The sequence below is a fragment of the Aphis gossypii genome, chromosome 2 (genome assembly GCF_020184175.1).
Source record: "Aphis gossypii isolate Hap1 chromosome 2, ASM2018417v2, whole genome shotgun sequence".
Classification (NCBI taxonomy): domain Eukaryota; kingdom Metazoa; phylum Arthropoda; class Insecta; order Hemiptera; family Aphididae; genus Aphis; species Aphis gossypii.
In genome coordinates, this window is record NC_065531.1 from 50,483,074 (window position 1) to 50,506,712 (window position 23,639).

The window sequence follows — 23,639 nt, forward strand, 5'->3', positions numbered from 1 at the left end:
CACAGTGAGCTGAACACCAAATGCGGCGAACGAGCAACCAAAAAACGAACCGAACTCGAGCGTTGTTTGGTATTTAAATTTTGACAAATCGGTCGATCTGCACACGAAACGCGTGAACTACGCGTAACTGACCTTCAGTGACACTGCCAGGGCCGTTCCTAGGTTTTTCGGGGTGTGAGGAAAATTAACATTTGGGCCCTTTAACCATCATAATAATATGAGATATGATAAAAAAAAATGTATATTTTCGAACCTTAAGCACGATCAATCTTATTAAAATATACGTACTGGTACATCTTTTGTGCGTTAGGTACATTTAAATAACTTCTTAACTACATACTACCAAACATACTAAAACAAACAAACAAAAAACCGGCTTATCCTTAAGTTATTATAAATATTTATGAAAAATAAAAACTTGGATGTTTGTAGGATTCGATACATACATTAGGTAAATTTAAAAAAAAAGAATTTGTATTATTATATTATTTTAAATAAATAATTAATATTTACATCAGAATACTTTTTCCTACCATTTTTTTTCAACATAATTGAATTATAGTTCATTAGCTAATGAATTCATAAAACTATTTGAATTAATAGTATTAATTAATTAGTGTTATTCTATGTCCAATACGCAGGTATACTAGTTATATACACAGTGGCGTGGAATGGAGTCGTCAGTAGTGTAAGCACCGCTGCTTATGCATGACACGCCACTGATTGTGTATGTATTCTTACTACATTTAAAATCAATATAAATCTAATAATTAATTACTTCGATAAAAAATAAAAAAAATATGTACATATTTTAATCAACTATTGATATTGGTGTTAGTATTCACTAACTATTGTTGCGGTTAGCCTTACAGACTATGCAAAATTATATACTAGCGATAAATAATTTTTCTGTGTACTAATAATTTGTTCTGCAATATAATAGTAAATTGATAATCGTATCATCAAAGTGTAAGCTTTTATCGGTGATAGAACCACTCTACTTTTTGTAGAAAAATAATTTTATGTCTATGAACATACTATAAACCAATTTTATGCTAGTATAACATATTAAGAGGCCGTCACACTAAAAGTGAAACGCATACAACGTCCGAGAGAACGCGCTGTTAGGTGTTTTCGTGATCCGCAAGCACGCGACGTTTTAACCACGCCCACTACTGGTAGTCGGCGGCCAGCCGAGGATTATGCCTATTCGGGAGCGGTGTTTATTATTATTTGAACCTTCGTCTAAGACGGATCGCGCGTAAATATACACGTAAATGGGTAAATGCAGCTGTAATATTTTTAATACCCGCGGGTACCGATGTGATTTGTATTTATAATACATTATTAGATATTTACTTCATGAAATATTTATAATAAAGTAAATAATAACTAATTTATAGCAATAACCTAAATTAATATTACCTAAATATCTAAATATTAGTTTTGTAATATTTAAATGTATTGCGTATATTTTACATTATACATTATTCGTGAACATGCTACAACTTACAAATTTTTTTGGTAATTCAAAGAAAAATAGAATATTGAGCATAATAACCTGTACCTACTTAAACACACTTAAAAATACATAATTTAATCATTTTATAATCTAATATTTAATTACCATACAAAATAGTAAAAAACAAATATTTCTTTAACCTTTTTTCAAATGTATTATATTTATAAACATATAACATAAAGGTAATAATTGCATTTTTCATGTACATTTAATATGAAATTAAAATTTTTTATCATTAAATAATTAAATAAAATATACAAATTTAAAACAATACTTTTAATACTAAATAAATAATAAATTAAATTAAATACATTATTTCTGTATGGCTTTAAAGTGTTTAAACAGAATCTTGACTCAAGCTCGGGTACACTTTTTTGCTATTTTTAATTGAATAGCGAACATGTTTTGTGTCTAGCGAGTCTTGATCAAAATTTTGATTTTTTTTGTGTGTCTTTAACATTAAATAATGGGTAATACTAGAAAAAATTCCTGCCAACAGTTTTGCACTCCACCCAAAGGTTTTGTATAAAATAGTAATATTAATCCCCGTATCCACTAGTGTTAATATTAATTTTACAATAAAAAATATCCCCATCAGTCCCGAAACAAAAGTACCAATAGTTGTAAACCATCCCCAAAGTTGATGTAATTTATTTTCGACCATGTTGCTTATTGTCTGTTCGTCAATAAGATATTTATATTGCAGACCTTGGTTAGTCGTATCATATCCCATAGATTGTCTTATTAAATTATTTGTAGCAGCACTCACTTCTTGTGGAAACAATATATGTTGCTGAAAAGCTTTCATTGTGTCTTGTGTGTATATACCAGCATTCATAAGCGATTCTGGACTTTTGTACGACCACGTCCAGGTTGTAGCCGGTTTGAGCTTTTGTGGTTTTTTTATTTCTTGTATATTGGGTACAATACCAAACCAGTCTCCGTCCAAATTGAAGCCAGGTGGAAGTAGTATATTACAATCAATTTGAGTTCCAAATTGTTGCAATATGTGCGTTTTGGGGGCCATGAAAAACGTTTTGTTGTTATATAAAACTGGTAGTTCATTAAAACATACATTTTTTCTCGATATTTCAACATTTACCTTTTTACATTTTATTAAATATATTATTTCGCCTGTTTTCACTGCAGTAAAACCTGGTCCTTCGCCCATAAGATACGAAAAGTCGGAAATGCTCGAAGAGGCTAGTGTAAGCTTTTGTTGTAATATTTTTCGTTCGAGATCACACTGTTTTTTAATTATGTCATTATACAATGATGTTATCGTAGATTTAAAGAAGTTTTCAACATAAACAAATTTTGTATTAACGTAGGCTAACAAATCAGTGTTTTGCGGAGAAATTGTTGTTGTCGTAAATCGATTGAAAAATGCGGTATCTACAAGTATGACTAACTGTATGTGTTCAGTTTGAATCACTGGCATCCCGCATGCAAAACTTTTTTTAATTTGTTTTAGGGAAAATACTATTTTATCCGTTTCCACAATATAGGTATATATATTATTTGAAAAATCATTAATGGCATTTGAAATTATTAACGATGCAGGACCATCATATAAAACATTGAAATCTTGTACTTCACAAGTGAAATGGTTGTTTGTCCATATAGTCTCTCCTTTAAAAGAATCAAAACCATAATTTTCAGATAATTTCATTTTGGTTCCTGTTGGAAGTATGAGGATATTATCTTTACTATTTGCTATAGCCGTACCTTCTGAAAGCAATATTTTAAATTTAGCTTGTACGACCACATCTTCCCACTCTCCTCTGCTTGATTTAAAAGTTGTGCCTTTACAATTACCATACTTGTCTAATGTTCCGGCAATGATATTTGTTACAAATATCGTTTCGTTTATTTTTAAATCTGTCACTACTCCTCCCGTTTGAAAAGTGAAAGATTGTTTCTGGTGAGTCTCTGAACATCTAGCACTACCTAACTCTATTATGTCGGAAAAATACCCTCCCTCTACAACTTGTGCGTCTTCAAACGCCGAACACCTTGTTATTAAATAATCAACAGTGATCAGGCATGATTTGAAATTAACTGGATATGTTTCAACCCTTTGCAATAGTTGTATTCTTGTTACCCGTTCTGTTTTCGAAGGTATTGGAAGATCACAGTTGTCTACTTCTAGACTGTCAAAGGAAGTTATATTTAGGTTAGGACCTCCGCAATCGTAAGCAATGAATCCAAAAGTGAAATGTATGGTTGTAATAATAACAAATAGAACTTTTTTGATATTCATGTTGAGTGTTGACTGGTTGTAATACCTATTATGAAATAAAATATAAATATTATATATAGGTACAATTTAAATTAAACACTTAATTTAAATATTGTGCTTTAAAAAATAAGAGAACGGATTTAAATGCTCTAAAAAACAAGAAAAATTTGTATAAAAATACGATTTAACGCACTCATAACAGCAATTAAAACTATTTTTATCATTGAAAAAATTTGTTTTACTGCATAAATTCTTATTCTATTAGGTTTTAATTTGATCTAACCTAACCTTAATCTGATCGGTAAAAAAAAATATAGTAAATAATAAATAATAAAAATACAAGTAGGTAGGTACGACGCATATACGATTTTTATGTTTATTCAAAAATAATTCATTGTAAAAACTTGAAACTTGTATCAGATGTTTACATTAGTATTTTCATTTGAGAATTAATACCTAAAATTTGAAAATTTAAAATAAGGTTTCTCATAAAATGGGGCATACCCGTTTTTGACCAAAATCAAAAATGTATATAATATATGTAAAAAAATAAAATAATTGCTGCTAAATAATTTTTTATAAGTTGCATAAAATGTTGTAAAATAAATATAGAACATTTTTAATATATAAGAATAGTAAAATATTAACATTATTTTTATGTTAATATGCCACAATATATATATACAATATTATATAAAAAATTTAAAAAATAGTATACAATTTAATTTTAGGGTTTTTAATTTATCTTACAATTGCACCTGGATAGAATTATTATTCGTAAAAATACAATTCTTTACGAAATTATTTACAAAACGATATTAATTATACACACACAATAAAAATTATCACTATTTGTTTCATATAATATTTAAGTTTTAAAGGTTCTGCAACTTAAATTCAAATATCTTGGTACTATTCATTACAAATATTTACAATAATAGTATCTTGTATCTTTTGACAAAATTACATATTATTATTATTTTATTATTTTAAATAATATTATACATATTGTGACATATTAATATAAAAATAATGTTGATATAGATAGTCTTAAATTTTAAATAATTTTCTATATTTTATTTTACAATATTTTATGCAACTTATACTTTTAATAATTTTGCAAAAGTATTAAAAGTATCTATATAGGTAATTGCCATAATTTTACAAAAATGTTTGTTTTGGTCGAAAAGAGAATCATTATTTTTTAAATTTGGTCGAAATTTCGTAATATCATTCCGTTTGTAAGACTCGTCCAAATATAATAATCGAAAGTTAATAGGTACCTAATTATCTCCGTTCAGAATCATTTTTCATCGTATACAAGATTTATCAATGAACTAAAATTTAAAATTAAAAAAAGTATATTTTTAAGTAGTTATAAATGGGTACTTACAAATGATGTAGCGTTTGTTCTGAGAGTTGATGATATGTATAATGTATATGTATAAATACAAAACTATATATAATTTAAAAGAACACTGACTTTAAAAAAAACTGTATTTAGAAAATAAAAATTTGTCTGGAGTCTCGCAATGATGGTGACTGGAAACACTTACACACTGTAACTGAAACTGATCTCGAGACTGTGACTGAACACTGTATCGCTTTTTTAAATATCTATAATATAGGCTAATTTTTTTCTAATTTTTAGATTAGACTTGTTTAATGTTAATGTATCATGATAATTGAGGTATGATAATGCAATTACAATTAATGTTAATTATAATAAATGTTCCAATTTATGATATTACAAATTGATATAATATATACAAAAATCGTTGGAGTTCTCATATACATTCAAATTTATATAATCAGAGTTTTAATTTAAATTATTAAACATTTTTAATTTACCTAATTGTTTCCCTTGATGTGCATGGTAGTTGATTGTCAGCACCTAAGAAAAAAGGTGCCTCAACAGATTTTACGAGCTCTGGATTTTGACTTTAAAAAATATATAAAAATATTGTATTATATAAATATTTATACTGCTGCATGCGATTATGTAATACATTTTCCGTATATTATTTAAATATTAAGTTATTATAGTTTACCAAATTTAATAGCTATATAATTTAGCAAAAGTTTACCTAATTGTTTCCCTTGATGTGCATGGTAGTTGATTGTCATCACCCAAGAAAAAAGGTTTCACAACAGATTCTACGACCTCTGGATTGGGACTTAATTAAAAACAATGTATTGTTATAACTGATATTACGTTATTATTTATACATATTTTATATTTTAATCATTTAATATTTTACTTACTTGGTTTTGTTTTGAATTCCTAGAAAATTCATCACTCGATTACTCAATTTCTTTTTAGTTGATAACTTTTTCGATGGTTGACGAGTACGTTTTTTAAGTTGATCCATTTTAACGTTAAATAAAAAAAAATTAAACCACAATAAAAATTCAATTAGAATGTAAGTTGTTACTGGTGTGGACAGTTTTACAGAATGACAATAATTTTGATGTCTTCCCATTTTGATATGCACTATTATCGTTGATCATAATATTTAATTATATAATTACCTTATACTAGTTATACTAATGAATAATGCGAGTAATAAAATAATAATAATTTAATTATCACAAATAGGTACTTACTTTTATACTATATCTAATGGAGAAATGATAGTAGATATAATATTTATAATATAATATATTAGATATTAAAACTATCTTGAACAAATTATGGTCATTACTCATTAGTGTTGAGAATTTTAATTATTGACGTATTATACATATATACATTTATTTAGATTTAGTAAGAGCAAACAAAAGTTTCTACCAATATATGTCATACTGTCGCCTTTTTACTTGATAATAACCGAATGTTTACATATATTAAATAGGTATAAAAATTTTATACTACAACACCCATAGACTATAGTAGATTAATTCTAGTTTTATATGAAAAATACTTTGACCACATATTTTCTACTGATGATTAGTGTAATCATGTGGATATCAATAAATACTTACATAGTAATCTCAATACGTTTATACACAGTTTATATTATTTAGGGTATTATATACTATGTAGGTACTATGTACTACATGCTAGCAATTAGTTTTTGATTCAACTATTTCAATAAAATCATTAAATTGCTGTATGCATTTATGTTTAGTTTACAAAAATCTGTATTTAATATAAAAATATTTTATAAAAATTTAAAATATTTATATTTTAATTCCACGGCATTCTTTTAAAAAAGCCCTGCAAAAGTTATCAACAATGATTTTTTTCAGGAGTAAACGACATATTTCTTTTGTATACACTTATACTCAGTTAAATTAAAACATTTTCATATTTTAAACCTAACCACTAATTATATTGAAAAATTTCCTACAGTTTGAAAAAAAAAATTGTCGAGATCGTACATTTTTCAGCTGAGTTTTGGCAACTTTATGATACTTTGTGGTTTCAACATGTGTTTAGTTTATTAGAATATGAATTTGAATTATTATATCGAAATAATTCAAATAATATTCATGGGCCATATTATTATTTTCCTTATCGATACTCTGGGTATTTATAAAACGCGCGCGGCTAGATAACCGGTTTCGATCTAGGTGAGGTACCGCTGCATATGCGCGAAGTGTGGGGGAATGAGTACAGTTTTAGAACAGTGCCGCAGTTGTTTCGATAGCAGCACACGACGGCCGTAAAATCATAATTTTTTTACAACAACATGGTTTTTTGATTCCAATAGTACTCAAGTCTCATTAGTCGTAGAAACATGATTTTGGTACCAAATTAAACGTGAGAAGTTGTACTAAAAACTGTTGGAACAGAATTTTGATATCTCAATTTGCTGATTTTATATAATTTTTTAAAAATTTCAAAATTTTAACAAATTTCAAATATAAATAAAATCGGTTTGAAAACAAATTTCAAAAATTTGTTCCAACAGTTTTTAGTACAACTTCTCACGTTTAATTTGATACAAAAATCATGTTTCTACGACTAATGAGACTTGAGTACTATTGGAATCAAAAAACCATGTTTTACGGTCGATTTTTTCCTAGTGTGACGGCCTCTTAAGTAAAATTTGCAATGAAAATAAAAATTTATTTATTTATAGACTTTTTAACTCGTTATAGTCAGCTATATGAAAAAAAACGCTCATACCTTTAAGTACATATCGTCCTCTGTTTTATTATTGTTTTACGTTTAACAAAACAATCGAGACAAAGCCTCTCCAATAAAAGTATACTCTTACTAACACGCATACGAAAAACGTTTGCAAATCAACTCTCTCTTCCTCTTCTCTACGTATATCTCTGTTTACTCGGAATATATTTATATACGATTTATACTACACCGTGACAGCAATGCGTCTTGTCGCGTTATTATTATTTACTCTCGTCGCGATATTATTACAACGACATTCTATATACCTATTGTCTCACGCGTTATTATAGGACTTGAATTTGTGATAATGACGTGACACTCGAAAATCTAAATAATACAATAAAAACCAAACCACAATACGAACGGAAAAATAATCGAAATCAATGATGACCAAGAGTGCTAATACATGTACATACATTGTACATGTCACACAAAAACCATGTAGGTTTGTCCGACGTATATCCAATCTTTTCGGAGCTTTTCACGCGAAATAGGTGAACTTGACGATGAAAAATGTTATACGGTTATTATACGTTTACGCCGCCGTCGTCAAGACTCGTCAGTTATTCACGGGCTTAACAACCAGCGAGACTGGCTTTTCCGTAAGACTGATTAATGAATCCGTTTTCACTATTTTCGCCATTTTCACTGTGACTCGGAACCTATATAGCACAACACGACGTAAAGTCTTTTTTTTATTATTAATTATAGCTTTGAGTTATTTACAGTTTAATAATTAGAAATTATTAAAAGAAGGCTTAGATAAAATCAAGGTAGAATAATAATTATAAAAATTAAACATTTGTGAAAATTAAAAGTTTCAGTTGACTTATGTATAAAAATAAATCGCGTGTTTTATAGCGAGTACTAAATTCTTGATAACTGGTATTGAGGATCAATAAATTGAGAATGTTTTGGGATTGTAACAAACTTTAACTCGACATATTATTATTCTTAATTTACGATGGAGTGAAGATTATCTTAGGAATTTGATATTTAAATTCCCCTAAGTGGGTTATGATTTTTTAGGATAATCTGACCTTCGTAAAAAATGTTCCGGTTAACATAACTATACCTTTCTCTACGGAGGAAATTCTTTGCAGAAATATTGAAAAATCATACTCTCTCATATTATGGTCTTATAAACCTAGGATATTTTTATCCCGGAGAGGGGGAGGGGTAGATACGAATATTTTATTATGAATAAAAATATGGCCAGGAAATTCTTTATCCGGCACCGTTCGGCTATTCACGTTTGAATAATTATCCGTCGTAAGATTTGAATGCGATACCAGCTGGTTTTGTTTTCTGTTTTGCTCCTGAAGAATAATATCATAAGTTACATACTAAAATGTTTGTCAGCGGATTATTATTAATTATATTGTTATTTCATTAGGTGATGTCTACAGCATAATAACACAGTAACATATTGTAACGACACGTCTCGGCGTACACCTATAATTATATCGTGTACGGGGATCGACAGACCAAACGCGCAAATACGACGTCAATAGCGTTGTGGTCGTGTACGCGTATTAAATTATCATTTGGCAGATTAACCGCTCGCATATTAAAAACGATAATTCGGATAGCTGCTACTGGGTTCGAAGCTCGAGAAAACGACTACGGTTTATTTGATATTCTTCGGGCGTCCCGGAATTTCGCAGACATTCTTCTTTTCCCCCCCGAGACGTTTACGATATTGTAATGGTATAATGTACATTATACGTAATATATTATTTACGTGCATGTGTATGCATATTATATATTATTATAATAACGCAGAGAAATATAAATGGGAACACGGTGCTGAGTGCGTCGGGGCGAGAACAACAAAAGTGTTATTATATATTGTGTGTACGTATATAATGGTATGTATAGTGTACTGAATGTCGACTGTATGATAAAATATTATTATAACGTGATAATATATACATAAAAAAAAAAAAAAACGACAATAATTTATTATATTATTGACCATTTGTTAACGTTTTCCGACGATTCCGGTCGTCATTGCACGATATACGTGTGTACGCGTGCCGTAATCGAGTATATTAATTCAATATTAATAACCGCAGATGGCGTACAGTAAAATAGTCATATTGGTAAAATAGTTATCGAGGTTTTATTTACCTTCATCGGAATAATTTACGTCATAAAAACACGCATCTGCCCGAGCGGCAATCAACAATCATAATAATGTAAAAGTAATATGATGTATATATTATAATGTAAAGTACTCTGTATATTCATCTGATAACTTCTATAGTTTAAATGTATACATTACGTTTATTAAAATAATATTCTAAAACTCGCAAAATTTATATAATTATAATAATATCGAGTGGTGCAAAATTAGTTGCCGTAAAACTATTCAATAGACTAGCTCTATTTTGTAGTATAAATGTATTATTCAAAATCTATAAATAAAATTATCAAAACAAATATTTTATAAAATACTTAAATTCAACATGTTTAATTATTATTATTATCGTTACCTACAACATCCTATCTATTCAACAACGATAAAATTACTGAACAACTATATAACTATAGTATAATATAATATAATATTTACAGAAACAAATGCAATTACTACAAATAATATTTCAACAATAATTTTAAATCCTGCGCTGAAAGATAAATGTTTTTATAATGTAACAATATTTCTTACGAGTTTTTAGAGCAGTAAAAATGCTTTGATTTTTAAATTTGGAAGTGGTGTCTGTTAGAAAATTGGATAGAATCGCCGATTTGAGAGATAAAAAGTAAAAAATACTCAATAGTTTACATATAATTTTTGAAAAAAACACAACTAAAAAAAGGGAAAACAGTAATTTTTACGCATAATCAGTATTTATTGAAAAAAATTGCAATAGCATTTGTAAATCAATTTTTTTTATCTATATCATGAAAATTTTCAAATAATTCTATATTAATAATTTTATTAAATATGCACGGTAATACAGCAGGTTTAATTGGTCAATTCTCGTTAAAAATTATCTTTTTTTTTTTATTATAACCATAAAAAATGTCTTTCTATAAGTCTATACTTTACTATTGAATTTTAACAAGTAAAAGCATTTTAACTGTAACTGAAAAAATGCGGCAAAGTTCCAAAGAAAAAGTTTCTTGAAATTTCCTGAGCAATTTTTCGCAACACAAAATTGTAGGGTAGTAAGTGGTGTATATTTTGGCAATTCCCCAATTAAAAATGCATGCGCACATGTTATAAAATAAAAATAAAAATTCAATATTTTGGTTGAAAAATAAATAGACGTAAAGTTTTAAATCAATGTTTGGTTTCTGACCAACGAACTAAAATCGACCAGACGAATATAAAAAAAAATAAAAAAACGAATAGCCATAAAAAATAATCACTTTTAATAATTAATTTTGTTCGCATACACGTTTTAAATCCGAATTGACGGCGTTTAAACGGTTCAGTCTTGCTGTAAGAATTAAGTAATTTTGTTTATATATTTGTATTGTGTTATGTTCCACTGTGCTATAATATTGTCTACACCCAGAAAATAAACACTAGTTGTTGACAGTTGAAGCCCTGATTTCGTATAGAGCATTTCCAGGTCAACGGAGTGTTTACTGCTGAAATACATCCTTTAGATTTAAAGTAATTTTCAGGATTTGTATTACACATGACCTTGTTTTAAAATTTTCCTGAAAATACTGAACACAAGGTAAGGCGTTGTCGTGAATGCGACATGAAAGATAATAATACAACTGTATGTGATTTGCACAAGGTATGTTGAAGCCGGAAGTCTGAGAAAATCATATTTATATCACGAAAATAAACGCTACCAAAAAGTGTATTTCCTCAGTTTTTTTTTTATTTTTATTAAGACATTTATTGTAATATTATACACGTACCGTGAATCGTTTGGTCTGACAATATGTATCGAAACAATGCGATTTCCCAAAAGCCGTCTAATAGATAGAACAATAAACATATTATTTTTGTTTCTTTAGAATTTAGATCCAAAGACAAATACGACATGTACTTGACAACATAACTTAACAAACTGAGCTCCCCGTTACGACTTTGGTACAAAAACTACACAGCGGATAGACCAAATTAATAAATATTTAAAAAATCCTCTTACCAGATTCCCAGGGGTTGAGAATTTAAATTGATATATTAGAAACTACGTTACGATTAAATTAATCTATTGGGAAAAAAAACACAGTATAGTAATTTTATATTAATACCTGCAGACAATAAAATAAATATACATAGATAAACTAACAATAATGCATTGTTAACTTAGTCATTGAGTTAATATTGTTTATTATTGCAAAATTATTTTTATTTATCTTATAAGTATACATATTGTTATAAAAATGTTGAATTAACAATTTTGACTTAGGATAATTGAGTAAAATCTTGAAATAAAAATAATAACCTACACAATGATAATATGGTATACATATAATATTAAGCCAATACGGCAATACAATCATAATGTTTATTTAGGAATACAGTAAAAATGAATTAAATTATTATCTCTGTTCAGGATTCCACTTGGATAAACAATATAAATACAAACATTTAACATATATTGCAGAAAATAGAAGCATTTTTATCGCTCAAAAAGGTGATGGCAAACCCAAAAATAAAACATATTGTTGTAAAACTATAAGTTCATTGCTCTGATTAAATTCTAAAAAACAAACAAACCAATATTATACGTAATTTAATATTTTATTTTCATACTTTACGAAACCGGAAAAATTAAGTCAAAGGTATATAATATTAAAGTAGATATAATATGTATAGTTTATGTATATTGTATGTTGTAAGTGTATTTTATTATGCGATATTTTATTTTTTTGTATTGATATATAAATGTATATACCTAACCCATTTCTTATACATATATTATTATTTTAAAGCCGTAGAATTTTAATGGCTAAGTTATTTTGGGTTTTTCCCTTAAAACATTTTTTTTACTTGTAACTATTTAATATTTATTAAGATACATCGATAAACATTTTATTTATACTCTTAGAAATGGTTTTTCGTCTACGAAAAGTTGATGTGATATGCAATATAAAATACACATGGATCGAACTGATTTCCGAAAACTATTTTTCAAAACCATAATTTAAGGACTCATCAATTCACCAATATTGTAAAACTATTCATAATACAGGGTTTAAGCTATATAATATATATTATATTTCTTACTTTTGAGATATATATTTTTATTTATAAATTGTAAAATATATAAAAATAAAAATAGAATATGCTATTTGTTAACAGTTGTGTATGTAGTGTATGTATAATGTATATAAACATAATATTTTATTAATATTTTTATTTTTACTTTTTTCGTCTCTTATAATACGATATGTAAATAAATTTATAGTTAGTGAATTAAAAGTAAAACTGTAATTTTGACAGTGATCGTTTATATTATTATGACTGGGTTCTGTACACTTATTTATATACAATATACATATTCATGAATATATTAACTACAATAAAATTAAATATATATTTATGCAATTATAAACTTAAAATTAAACGAATATTCAAATATCATAAATGTTAGATGTCTACTACTCGCATAATATGTAGGCAGAGGCTTCTATTTAATTGCGCTTAAGTGAGTCAATTTTAAATCATCTGTTTTTTTTTTTTTAATATACTAAACCCGAAATACACATCCTACCGTGGCCAAAACGGTAATACTTTTAAAAATATTTTATTATGATTTCATTATTCTCATTCTTGGTCATATTTTTCACCACTTATATTATTTTATACAGTTGTATGCATTAGCAAAATCAATGCGTTTATCCAAGATTTATGTTATTCTCAAATATACCTATAACGAAAATGGTAATTGATCTAGTAGAAGTGGGTATTTTATTAAAATTATCGTATATTTTACGTAAATAATTTTTAACAAATTATTTTAGAGCTTTTGTTATGTTATGCGGCATATTTGAGACCACGACGCACTATGGATTACATCGTATTGTAGTTTCTAAGAAGTCAAGGGGACAAAGTAAATCCCTTTGGTTGTAAACATAATATTACTTTAAGAAATATACCATTAGTCGAAAAACAAACATTGCAGATTTGTTTACTTGTTTACTCGTACGTTCAAAAAGCGCGTTTATGAAATGTTGAAAAATATCCTAAGACCCGATCTTGGTAAATCAGATATTTGTTCCAGTACCTAGTCAAGTGTTCTTATCGAACATTGTTTATTTCCTGTTCTATTGAACGATATAACATTTTATATTGTCACCAATGTACATAGTCAGAAAACAAAACAAAACAATCGTATAAGTTTAAAACCTATTGATAAAGTTTCCATTACTGAAAAAAGGATATAATATTATACCCATTAAACAAACAAGGTGCGTATTATATTTTTTGATATAAATACCCTAATTTCATTTATAATTTACACTGAGACATTAACTTATGGACTGATTTTATAAAAAATAATTTTTAGAGGCTATTTTCGGCTAATATGTATATTTAGATGGATATTTTACTTCGTTTCTTATTCGTCGAGCACGAAACGGTTGAGACGACTGGCGTACTAAAAAGTCGAAAATTTTTCTCAAAAAGAAAAACGGAAACAGCGTGTCGCAGAAAGAGCGACAATAATAATATAATAAAATAATAATAATAATAGTAGAAGTAGTAATAATACGTATTTTTACGGTCAAAAAATATGCGCGTGAATGGGACGGGCACGAGACGAGAAGTGGCTGATTTTACAACCCAACTTGCATAAAATCGCAAACGAAAGAAAGAATGAAAAAAAAAATACGTTCGGACGGTCTCTGAATGTAATTCCACGAGCACTTTTATTATTACGACGACGATGACATCCCTCGCAATAACTGCTCTGGACGAGGGAACCTGATGACGCAGCCACGAAAACTGACTGTACATAATATAATATAATATGTATATGTATAAGCTATATACCCGGCAATTTCGGTTTTATTATTGTTTTTATTTTTTATTTTTATACATTTAACGCGTGATAAACTCGAAAAGTCCTATCGACTCGTACGTAAACCCTCAATCCTACCATAACATTATCTAATTTCGGTGTTTAGACAGTTCGCGGAATAAAATAAATTCTTCTATAAAACGATAACCGACACACTTGAAATGATTTCAAAATATCCGTCGCGCAATTTGCGAGTCCTAACTACAGCACGCAAAACATGAGATATTCTCTATAAAATCGCTATGTTAATATACCTATTGATTTTTTTTTTCTTGAATATAATAATTTGTACAAACCGCATAATACGATAACTATTTCATTTTAAAAACTTGAGATAACTCACTAAAATGTATCTTGTTATTTGTTTAACATACTTTAACTACACTAAAAAATGTTTTCGCAAACAAGAAAATCCTACGAATATAGCTTCTAGATCTTTGACTCCTCTTGAGACCCTGTTTTGTTAAGTAGTAATATAATTATAAACTGATATGATTATAAATTTAGTGAAATTAAATGTAAAATGTTTATTTTACATCCATAGTTAATAATTGTTGATAAATTAGTACTTATAAGTTTGCGAGATTACTAAGTATTATACCGACCGAAAAGGCTACTATAATATTTAAGTATACATTGGATTTATTTACTTGACCCGTTGCTCTATAGTAGGTAGGTAAAAACCTTTACAAACATAGATGCATCTCTAATCAACGACATAAATCAACAAACCAAGTCACTTAAGTTAAAAAAAAAAAAAATAAATAAATAATATTGTTAATTTCTCCAAGTATATCAAACATACGAGCTCTTATAAAAACGTTATATCTTGTTATTCATTATTATAGAACAACCTTAAAATACTTTTTACATAGTGTTATTCTGCTATCTATTTATTTATTTTTACGTGATACTCCATTGATTAAACTAAAAAAAGGTTTTAAATAGCTATATTTAGTATAATTTTGCATTATATTAATATGGTCTCGGTCTTAGTTTTCTTAATTACCTATTCAATTTATAATAATTTTTTGGTTAGAAATAAACTTATCTCATAACTGGTATTGTATAGTACTATATACTATATTTTTATTTATTTTATGTATCAAAAAGCCATGCGACGTTTATATTCAATGAAATGTAAAATACATATTGTAGTTTTTCTAGGTCAAAATAAGTAATTCCCCGACTAATATAAATTGAGATTACTACCAGAAACATCATCATATTGATGTATACATAAAGTATGACATTATTAGTAAGGAAGTTTATTAAACAAAAGAATGAATTTTAACGTTGTGCCGTCACAACAATATAATAACACGAAGCAACTATTTTATTACTTACATTTATTCGAATATTTATTATCAATTGTTAACAAATTATTGATAGCTGTAAAATGTACTAACGAATGATTTTATTATAAAATAAGTACATTAGTGCGTGACACCGACAATCAAACTGCTTTTTCCCTTCATTTAAGGGAAGAATAACTCGGTGTACTTTCAATAGATTTTAAAGATCATTAGTTTAAATTGTATAAATTAATATACAGCCATATTACACTTATATTTTATCTTATAAAAATGTAAAATAAACTAATCGAGAAAAAGCCATAACGAACGTAATAGAATAGGTGCAATGCTCCGATAATCGAATTTTCATTTTTCTCCTGTATCATATTATAATTTAAAGAGTCATCAACACATTACCTTATCTCGTCGTCATTTTATTTCGATTAAACAGCAAGCTGGTTTTAAAGTTCTATGTCATGTAATAGAGAATGTAATGATATGCATGAATATATAGCCGCTATAATACTATCTGCAGGTCGCTTTGTCTTTTTATGCGTCTAGCCACATTATAATATATGTACGAGTGAGCGTATAATATAACACATAATATTACCACTAGCTAATTCCTATTTCCTGTAACATAAAGCCAGATTTGTGTTTACACGTTGCTTAAAAAGATTACATTCAGCGTTTATTCGACTCATGTAGGACTGTACACGAAAATATTATTTTAAAGATATCCTCAATAATCATTTTTTTTTTTTTTACATTTTCATTTACGAAGATACTTTTTTATTGTGTTAAACTACAGACATTATTAAGATTATATATGATAAACATAATATATACTTATAAATAGTAAATTGGAAGTTTGATAAAAGTTATTTTTTTTTTTTTTGAATTACGTAGCTCATTAATGCTATTGAAATTTAAAACAACCTTTCTATTGATTACAGAATTGTTCGAAAATTGCTTTTTTTTCGAAAGAGAATTGTATAAACTTCACTAAAATCATTATATTTATTCATATTTTAGGTGTCATAAAATGTAATAAATGACAGAACCTACTCAAATAACACTGCTGATTGTGCCCCATAGATATAAATTAAATCTTACAAATACAGAAATAAAAAAACTTGGAACTTGTTGTTGGCTCCAGAAAAAAGAGACAAAGTAGTTGGTATAATTGGTATAAGCATATTCCTCATTGTAAAAATATTCGATTGTCTGAACGATACAACTCACAGATGCGTTAGTTGTATTAATTTCTTTTTCTCGTCATAATTAAATTTATTTGAAAACAAAATCAATCGAGTTGAAAAGGAGAAAAAGAGAAAAAAGCTCTGAAAAATTGTAATTGCATAAAGCTAGTGATTATACATAAATTCAGAATTCAAAGCAGGTATCAAAAACGTTTTTTAAATGAAAATATTAAATACTAAAAAAATATATTATAATTATGAATGTTCACGTCAGAACGTAAATGTATATACCGATTGTTCAGTGAATAATTGTTTGGGGGAAATATTTAGAAAGCTGTTAACATTGTCTAGAAAATAATAAATATTTTACATAACTATCTCCAAAGATAAAACGCATGTAATAAATATTAAATTTATTAAGTGGATTTAAAATATATAAAAATTTGTACAGAATGCTCTAAACTATTTTTTTTTCAAATCAAAAACTCGTTTAACACATCAAAGAACCTTTAAGTATAATTTTTATTTTACTTCGTTAAACATTTTTCAGTACGTACATACATGTTATAGAGAATGTATGGAATTTTCCTCTTTTTTATTAAATATTTTTTCATAAATTTTACAAGTTAAACAGCACGCATCCACTAATAACGTTTGCAGCACAATGAAAGGTAACACTAATGCATTTCTACATTATTTTTTCTTCCATTTTATTTAGCTTAACTTAATCTTTAAATGTATATACGATATTACTTAATATTACAATGCCATCATATTATTATCTTTATAAAAAGTCACCTCTTTCAACAAAATATGTGTTCGAGAAACTCAAAGCATATTTTTATGTATAAAGCGCTCAGTGTTATTTTTCGTTATTATGAAATTCTTTACAGTAATATAATAATATTATATGATACGTGTTATTTTACGGACTTCGGTCATTATTCGCTGCATATAATATTATACACGAGCTGTCCGGACCAAGTCTGTTGGTATTCTAACAAACCGATATTCGTGAATAAATACGGTGTTTATAAGTTTATGAATATCATAACCAATCAATGAAGCACCAGCAGAATCGAGAAGTAAACCACAAAAGTACAACATCGGCACTCAATTTCAATATCAGCATAGCTACATCGTAGAGTGTGACCACGACTGACCGTGCACAGGACCGATAACAGGCGACAACGGACAATCACATTTGACGAACTGCGCTAGAAACCGACACGCGTTACCGCGTTATCGGTATGATCGACAAGACGACACCTATAATTAATATATGGACACGAAATGCATGAACGCAGTGAGTATACACGTGATTTTACAAAGATCTATTACCGACGATATTACTATAAGAACTAAGTTCAAAATAAAACAGTCCAATCATAATTCAAGAATTGACCAGAACAACATGTCTCAATTGTATTATTTATCAATATAAAAACAGTACTAAGAAAACACAATCTAAAATTAAGGAAATATAATATAAGATATTAACTACCTGTATTAAATGATCATTAATTGTAAATTATTAACCTGTGAGTGTAAACGTATAGCTGCAGTATTATCGAGTTTTACTGTGTATGACGTTTGTATATTTCGTGTCCTTGGATGGGAAAATCAATTAAATTTAAATATAAATACATTTTTACGTGAAATGTACAAAGTTTTGTAACATTTATAAAACATTATATTTTTAAAGGTATTTTTAGATTATTTAAATTCACGATTAATTTCCAGCCGTTAAGAATCGTAAAACCTTGTACGATGACTCAACAAATTTCATCCATAACCAAAAGCAAATAGTTCGATTTCTACGCGTCATGTCAATGTTGAAAATTTAAACGAATAAATAAAATTGAAAACCCACTTTAATGCACACCGCATTATGATGACCGCTTGGTATTAATTTGGCCGTGGTTATTAACTTTTATATTTCCCATACTTAGTTGAAATTTCAAATAAAACGATATTATGAAACATTACATGGGATAAGATTACAAAAAAAAAAAAAAAAATTATAAAAGCCGTTTAGTCAATTTTCTTGAATCGTGTGTAGTGAATTGAAAAACATTAAAATATATATTAATTCATGTAAAAACAATTATCCGCTACAGGATTAATGCGATTCTATTTGAGAATTAGTGGTAAGTTATAATATACTAGTAGTATAATACAGTGTTTTTATATTTTATAGACGGCAAATTGAATTATGTCTAGATACTATGTCAGAATGATTAAAAACCATTAGCATCTTAGCATCAAGTTCAGTTTTTATTAATACAATTTAGAATATCTGAAAAAATAATTAAAGTACATCGTGTATTTTTTTAAACACCATAATTTATTGTGTCTTCTTCAACCAATTTTAATTACCATTCTGCTTCATCATTCGAATTTTAAATCGTTCTTATTATTATGGTCGAATAAGGTTTAATGTATTCACGGTTGTAAACAAAAATAAATAAAAAATTTAAGTATTTATTAGACATCGTTAAAATCAAAATCAATAAACTTGTCCATTTCTTGCAGTCAGTAAAAATAAAAATAAAATAAAATTTTATAAATGTTATAACCAGCATATTCCAAAAATCGATAAGTATACTTAATAATATGGATATAATATACTTGAAGAAAAAACATACTAAATCAGAAAATAAACCAAAAAAAATTAAATTAAATTTATATACATTTAAATGCAATTTTAAATAATATGTAAGTTTGCTATAATTGTATTACTATAGCTGCGTTTAAAATGTTCAACCCATTGAACTAAACTAAATATCAAATAAATATATTTTATCCAATAATTTCAAATTTAAATTGTCATGGTTTAGAAATATTTTACCACAATATTAGATGTTTCAAGTTTTAATTTTTCGTACACAAAACAATATATTAAACAGAAATTAAATTATATTTTAAAATTTATTTGTTTGTCTATAAAAGTAAAAAATGTTAATTAAAGAAATTTAATAAAAATAACATTAAATTTTAAATTGAAGGCTAATTCGAAGATTTTTAATATCAGACAAAATTGTATTTTTATTTTTTATTTGTAGTTTTAATACCTAAAATATTATTTTTGAAAGAAAACTTAATGATTTCTATAATATAATAATTAACCACATACCTAAACATAATGTGAAATAATGCTGTTTTTTATATTTTAATTATATAACAATATATATATATTATATTAATAATAAACACATTATTATAGTATTTGTAGTGTTTAAATATAATTTATAATAATTACCAATAAGAATGGCGTGTGTAACCTAATCGAATTCGGGTTTTAAAGTGTTTAAGAAAGTTACTTATTTACGTCAAACTTTTTTTTACACTTATTCCGAACACGTAGTCGGTAGTTACTAGAACGTCTTATAATTGAAGAACCGACTGAGCGTGAGAGATAGAAAATGGCAAATTGTTTTTGTCATTACGATAATAATTAATTTGAGCGCTCTGGATACCTGTACTCTAAACCGATGCACCACAATTGTCTATTCGGAACGCCGTGTTACATAAATAACGTGACACTACAACATTATTATATTATTATCATATTCATTTTTAATTTAATTTTTTCTAAAACATATTTCGTAAAATGCTAATAAAAAAATAAATTTCAATAAAATTGATTGTATGCTTTTGTTTTTCCGTTGTAGCCGAAGTATGGAAGTACAAAATAAATAATTAATCATCAGTAGGTTTTAAAATTTATTAACCGACACATGACTGAGTTAAAATTGATTAAAACTTCTTTATTATAACTATATTCAAGACATTCTATATTATGAATTTTTAAAATAAACTATTCTCGGATCTATTTACTTGAAGTTAGTTTATTTAACTAAATATTTAAAAATTAAATTTATTAATGAAGCTCGAAACTACACTGCAAACTGTCCATTAAGATACTAAAACATGTACGAGATGTCAAATACCTTTTCATCCTTGACATGTAACAACAGAACTGCATTTTCAAAATTTTCGGTATAAATATCAATCATATTAAATTACATATTTCGCTGAATACTATTTTTTTAAACAAACGCAAGATTTTACGAAAATCTGATTTTCCGAGAGAGTAAAAATTACAAAACTCTATTACCGTCGTATTCATATATACAAGTATAACAAGGATATAACAAGGACTCGGTCATTATTTATATGATATAAAATTGATCAGAAATTACACTAGACATGTTTAATGTCTGATTAAAATAAGTGTATCAGCCGGGAGCTTGTAATATTTATTTTAGGAATTTATGAAATTTAAAATTAATACAATTTAGTCTTTTTTCGTTTTTGGCCATGCAAATGGCCGTGAACCGTAGAGTTAATGAAATAATATCATAAAAAAGTTACTATATATTTTGTATCTTAATCTCTTGAATTATTATATTTAAAATGTATACAGTAATATAATTCATAATAATATTACGGGCTGTGTACTAGACATAATTTGCTACCTAATCACTTGTTGAAAATGGGGCTCAAATATAGACGATGTTATACACTCTTCAGCTGCAGTGGCACGGTGTGTGACTTTAAACAGGTAATAATTAATTTTCCAGCTATTTTTTTATTTGACCCAATTAGAAATAATATATGTATATATATTCTTCTCTCTAATGCTACTTATAATATACTATAACTCATACTTCTAACTATGTCACACTAATTAAAGTTGATCTACATTTTAAATAGCATAATGATTTAAAAAATTAAAAATGGACGGGCTTGACATTTTACTATCATTATAATTATTATTATTTTTTTTTTCTTTTTGGTCTAATGAAATATAATATTTTTTATTAACATTTCTTTAATTAAAAAAACACTACGCATACTACAATACTTATACTATCTCTAATATTTTAATTTCTGTTTTTAAATATATTCTTTTACTCGTTTTAGATTTCAAGAGGAGTAATGAATTTATTGATTTTACAATGACGTGTATTTATTTTTTTTATCTGTCATAACCTTTTGAAGCAATAACAATATTTTGATTATCAACTTTTAGGTAGGGTATTTTTTTAAAGTAAATTGGATCTAGTTGATATTTTTTTGGGAGAGAAGGGAAAATAATTCCTAGCATTTTTACAAATGTCGGTAGTCAGTTTTATATAAATTATTTTAACAGCAATATCAATAAACATGGATATTACTAATGATTTAGGCTGACAGGCCAACTCCGCTTAGAATCGTGTTGTATGTACAATGATAATTTAATTAAAATTTAACACGTCCATTGCAATGACCCACTTGACACCTACTGTATAGCAGCGTGATACCGACTTTCCCATATTTTTACACATATGAATTTCATGGTATTAATATAAATATAAATAATGTAATATAAGTATTGTATATTATATACTACATAGTATCATTTTAAATAATTGTATAATAATATTAAATGAAAAAATCATTAATAACAAATGTTTATAAAATTTTATTCATTAAAAAAAAAATTATTATATATTTTTTGAGAATGGAAAGAAAAATTTAGATTCAAAATCAGTCTAACATAAAATGCTTTAATATTTCAACCAATAAAATAATAATAATAATAACAATAACAATACAAAATATAGAATTGAGAAAAACAATGCAACTGTCGTGTATTCGTCGATACACAATTATTGTTATACCAAATTGATTAATTAATTATAATACGTCACTTGTACAATAATGCCTGCAGTTATCAATAGGAAAAAATATGAGATATTATTTGATAAAACGTAACACGTAACAAGTATGCAAATTTTGTTCATCCATAGCTACAAATACATATTTTCTATGCATCGAAATGCTTACTACTGACCTAATTTATCTGGTTTAAAAATCACGCGCACACCATTGCAACTTTTCCGAAACTTTGAGGAGTGACAGTTGTAATTACAGTGATAAATGCATGCATTATTCTTCTCGGACCTAGTTTAAAAGTATGCTATAATTAATGAGAGCTCTCCTCTTACTATATTAACATTCGATAATATAAATATTTGTGGTTTTTAACTCTGTTCCACAAGCTATACTTTTCGTTGTACAAAACCGCAATACCAAACTAACAATAATATACTCATACATGCGCACAAAACAATAAGCGCCTTTAATTTAAAATTTTAAAATCGAGTTGTTTAAAATCATAATTTTAAGTATAATTTTGTAATCTGTAAGTTTACTCATCCACCAAAGTTATAACTTCTTTGTAAATTTTC

The 23,639-nt window shown here is 26.9% G+C and overlaps 3 protein-coding genes across 3 annotated transcripts in view; all 3 read right to left on the bottom strand.

Moving 5' to 3' along the window:
* The window catches only part of LOC114125552 (dual 3',5'-cyclic-AMP and -GMP phosphodiesterase 11A-like), a 102,030-nt gene that overhangs the window by 16,939 nt on the left and 61,452 nt on the right, over positions 1 to 23,639 (bottom strand). The window lies entirely within an intron of this gene.
* LOC126549972 (uncharacterized) lies at positions 1,036 to 6,489 on the bottom strand. Its single transcript, XM_050200590.1, has 4 exons — positions 6,030 to 6,489; positions 5,852 to 5,941; positions 5,616 to 5,705; positions 1,036 to 1,206 (listed from the first exon to the last, which is right to left on the bottom strand). Exons 1-4 carry the CDS (start codon positions 6,245 to 6,247, stop codon positions 1,173 to 1,175), a joined length of 432 nt encoding a protein of 143 aa, XP_050056547.1. The 5' UTR covers positions 6,248 to 6,489; the 3' UTR covers positions 1,036 to 1,172.
* LOC126549971 (uncharacterized) lies at positions 1,823 to 5,397 on the bottom strand. The gene is made up of 2 exons (XM_050200587.1): positions 5,158 to 5,397; positions 1,823 to 3,810 (listed from the first exon to the last, which is right to left on the bottom strand). Exon 2 carries the CDS (start codon positions 3,783 to 3,785, stop codon positions 1,860 to 1,862), a length of 1,926 nt encoding a protein of 641 aa, XP_050056544.1. The 5' UTR covers positions 3,786 to 3,810; positions 5,158 to 5,397; the 3' UTR covers positions 1,823 to 1,859.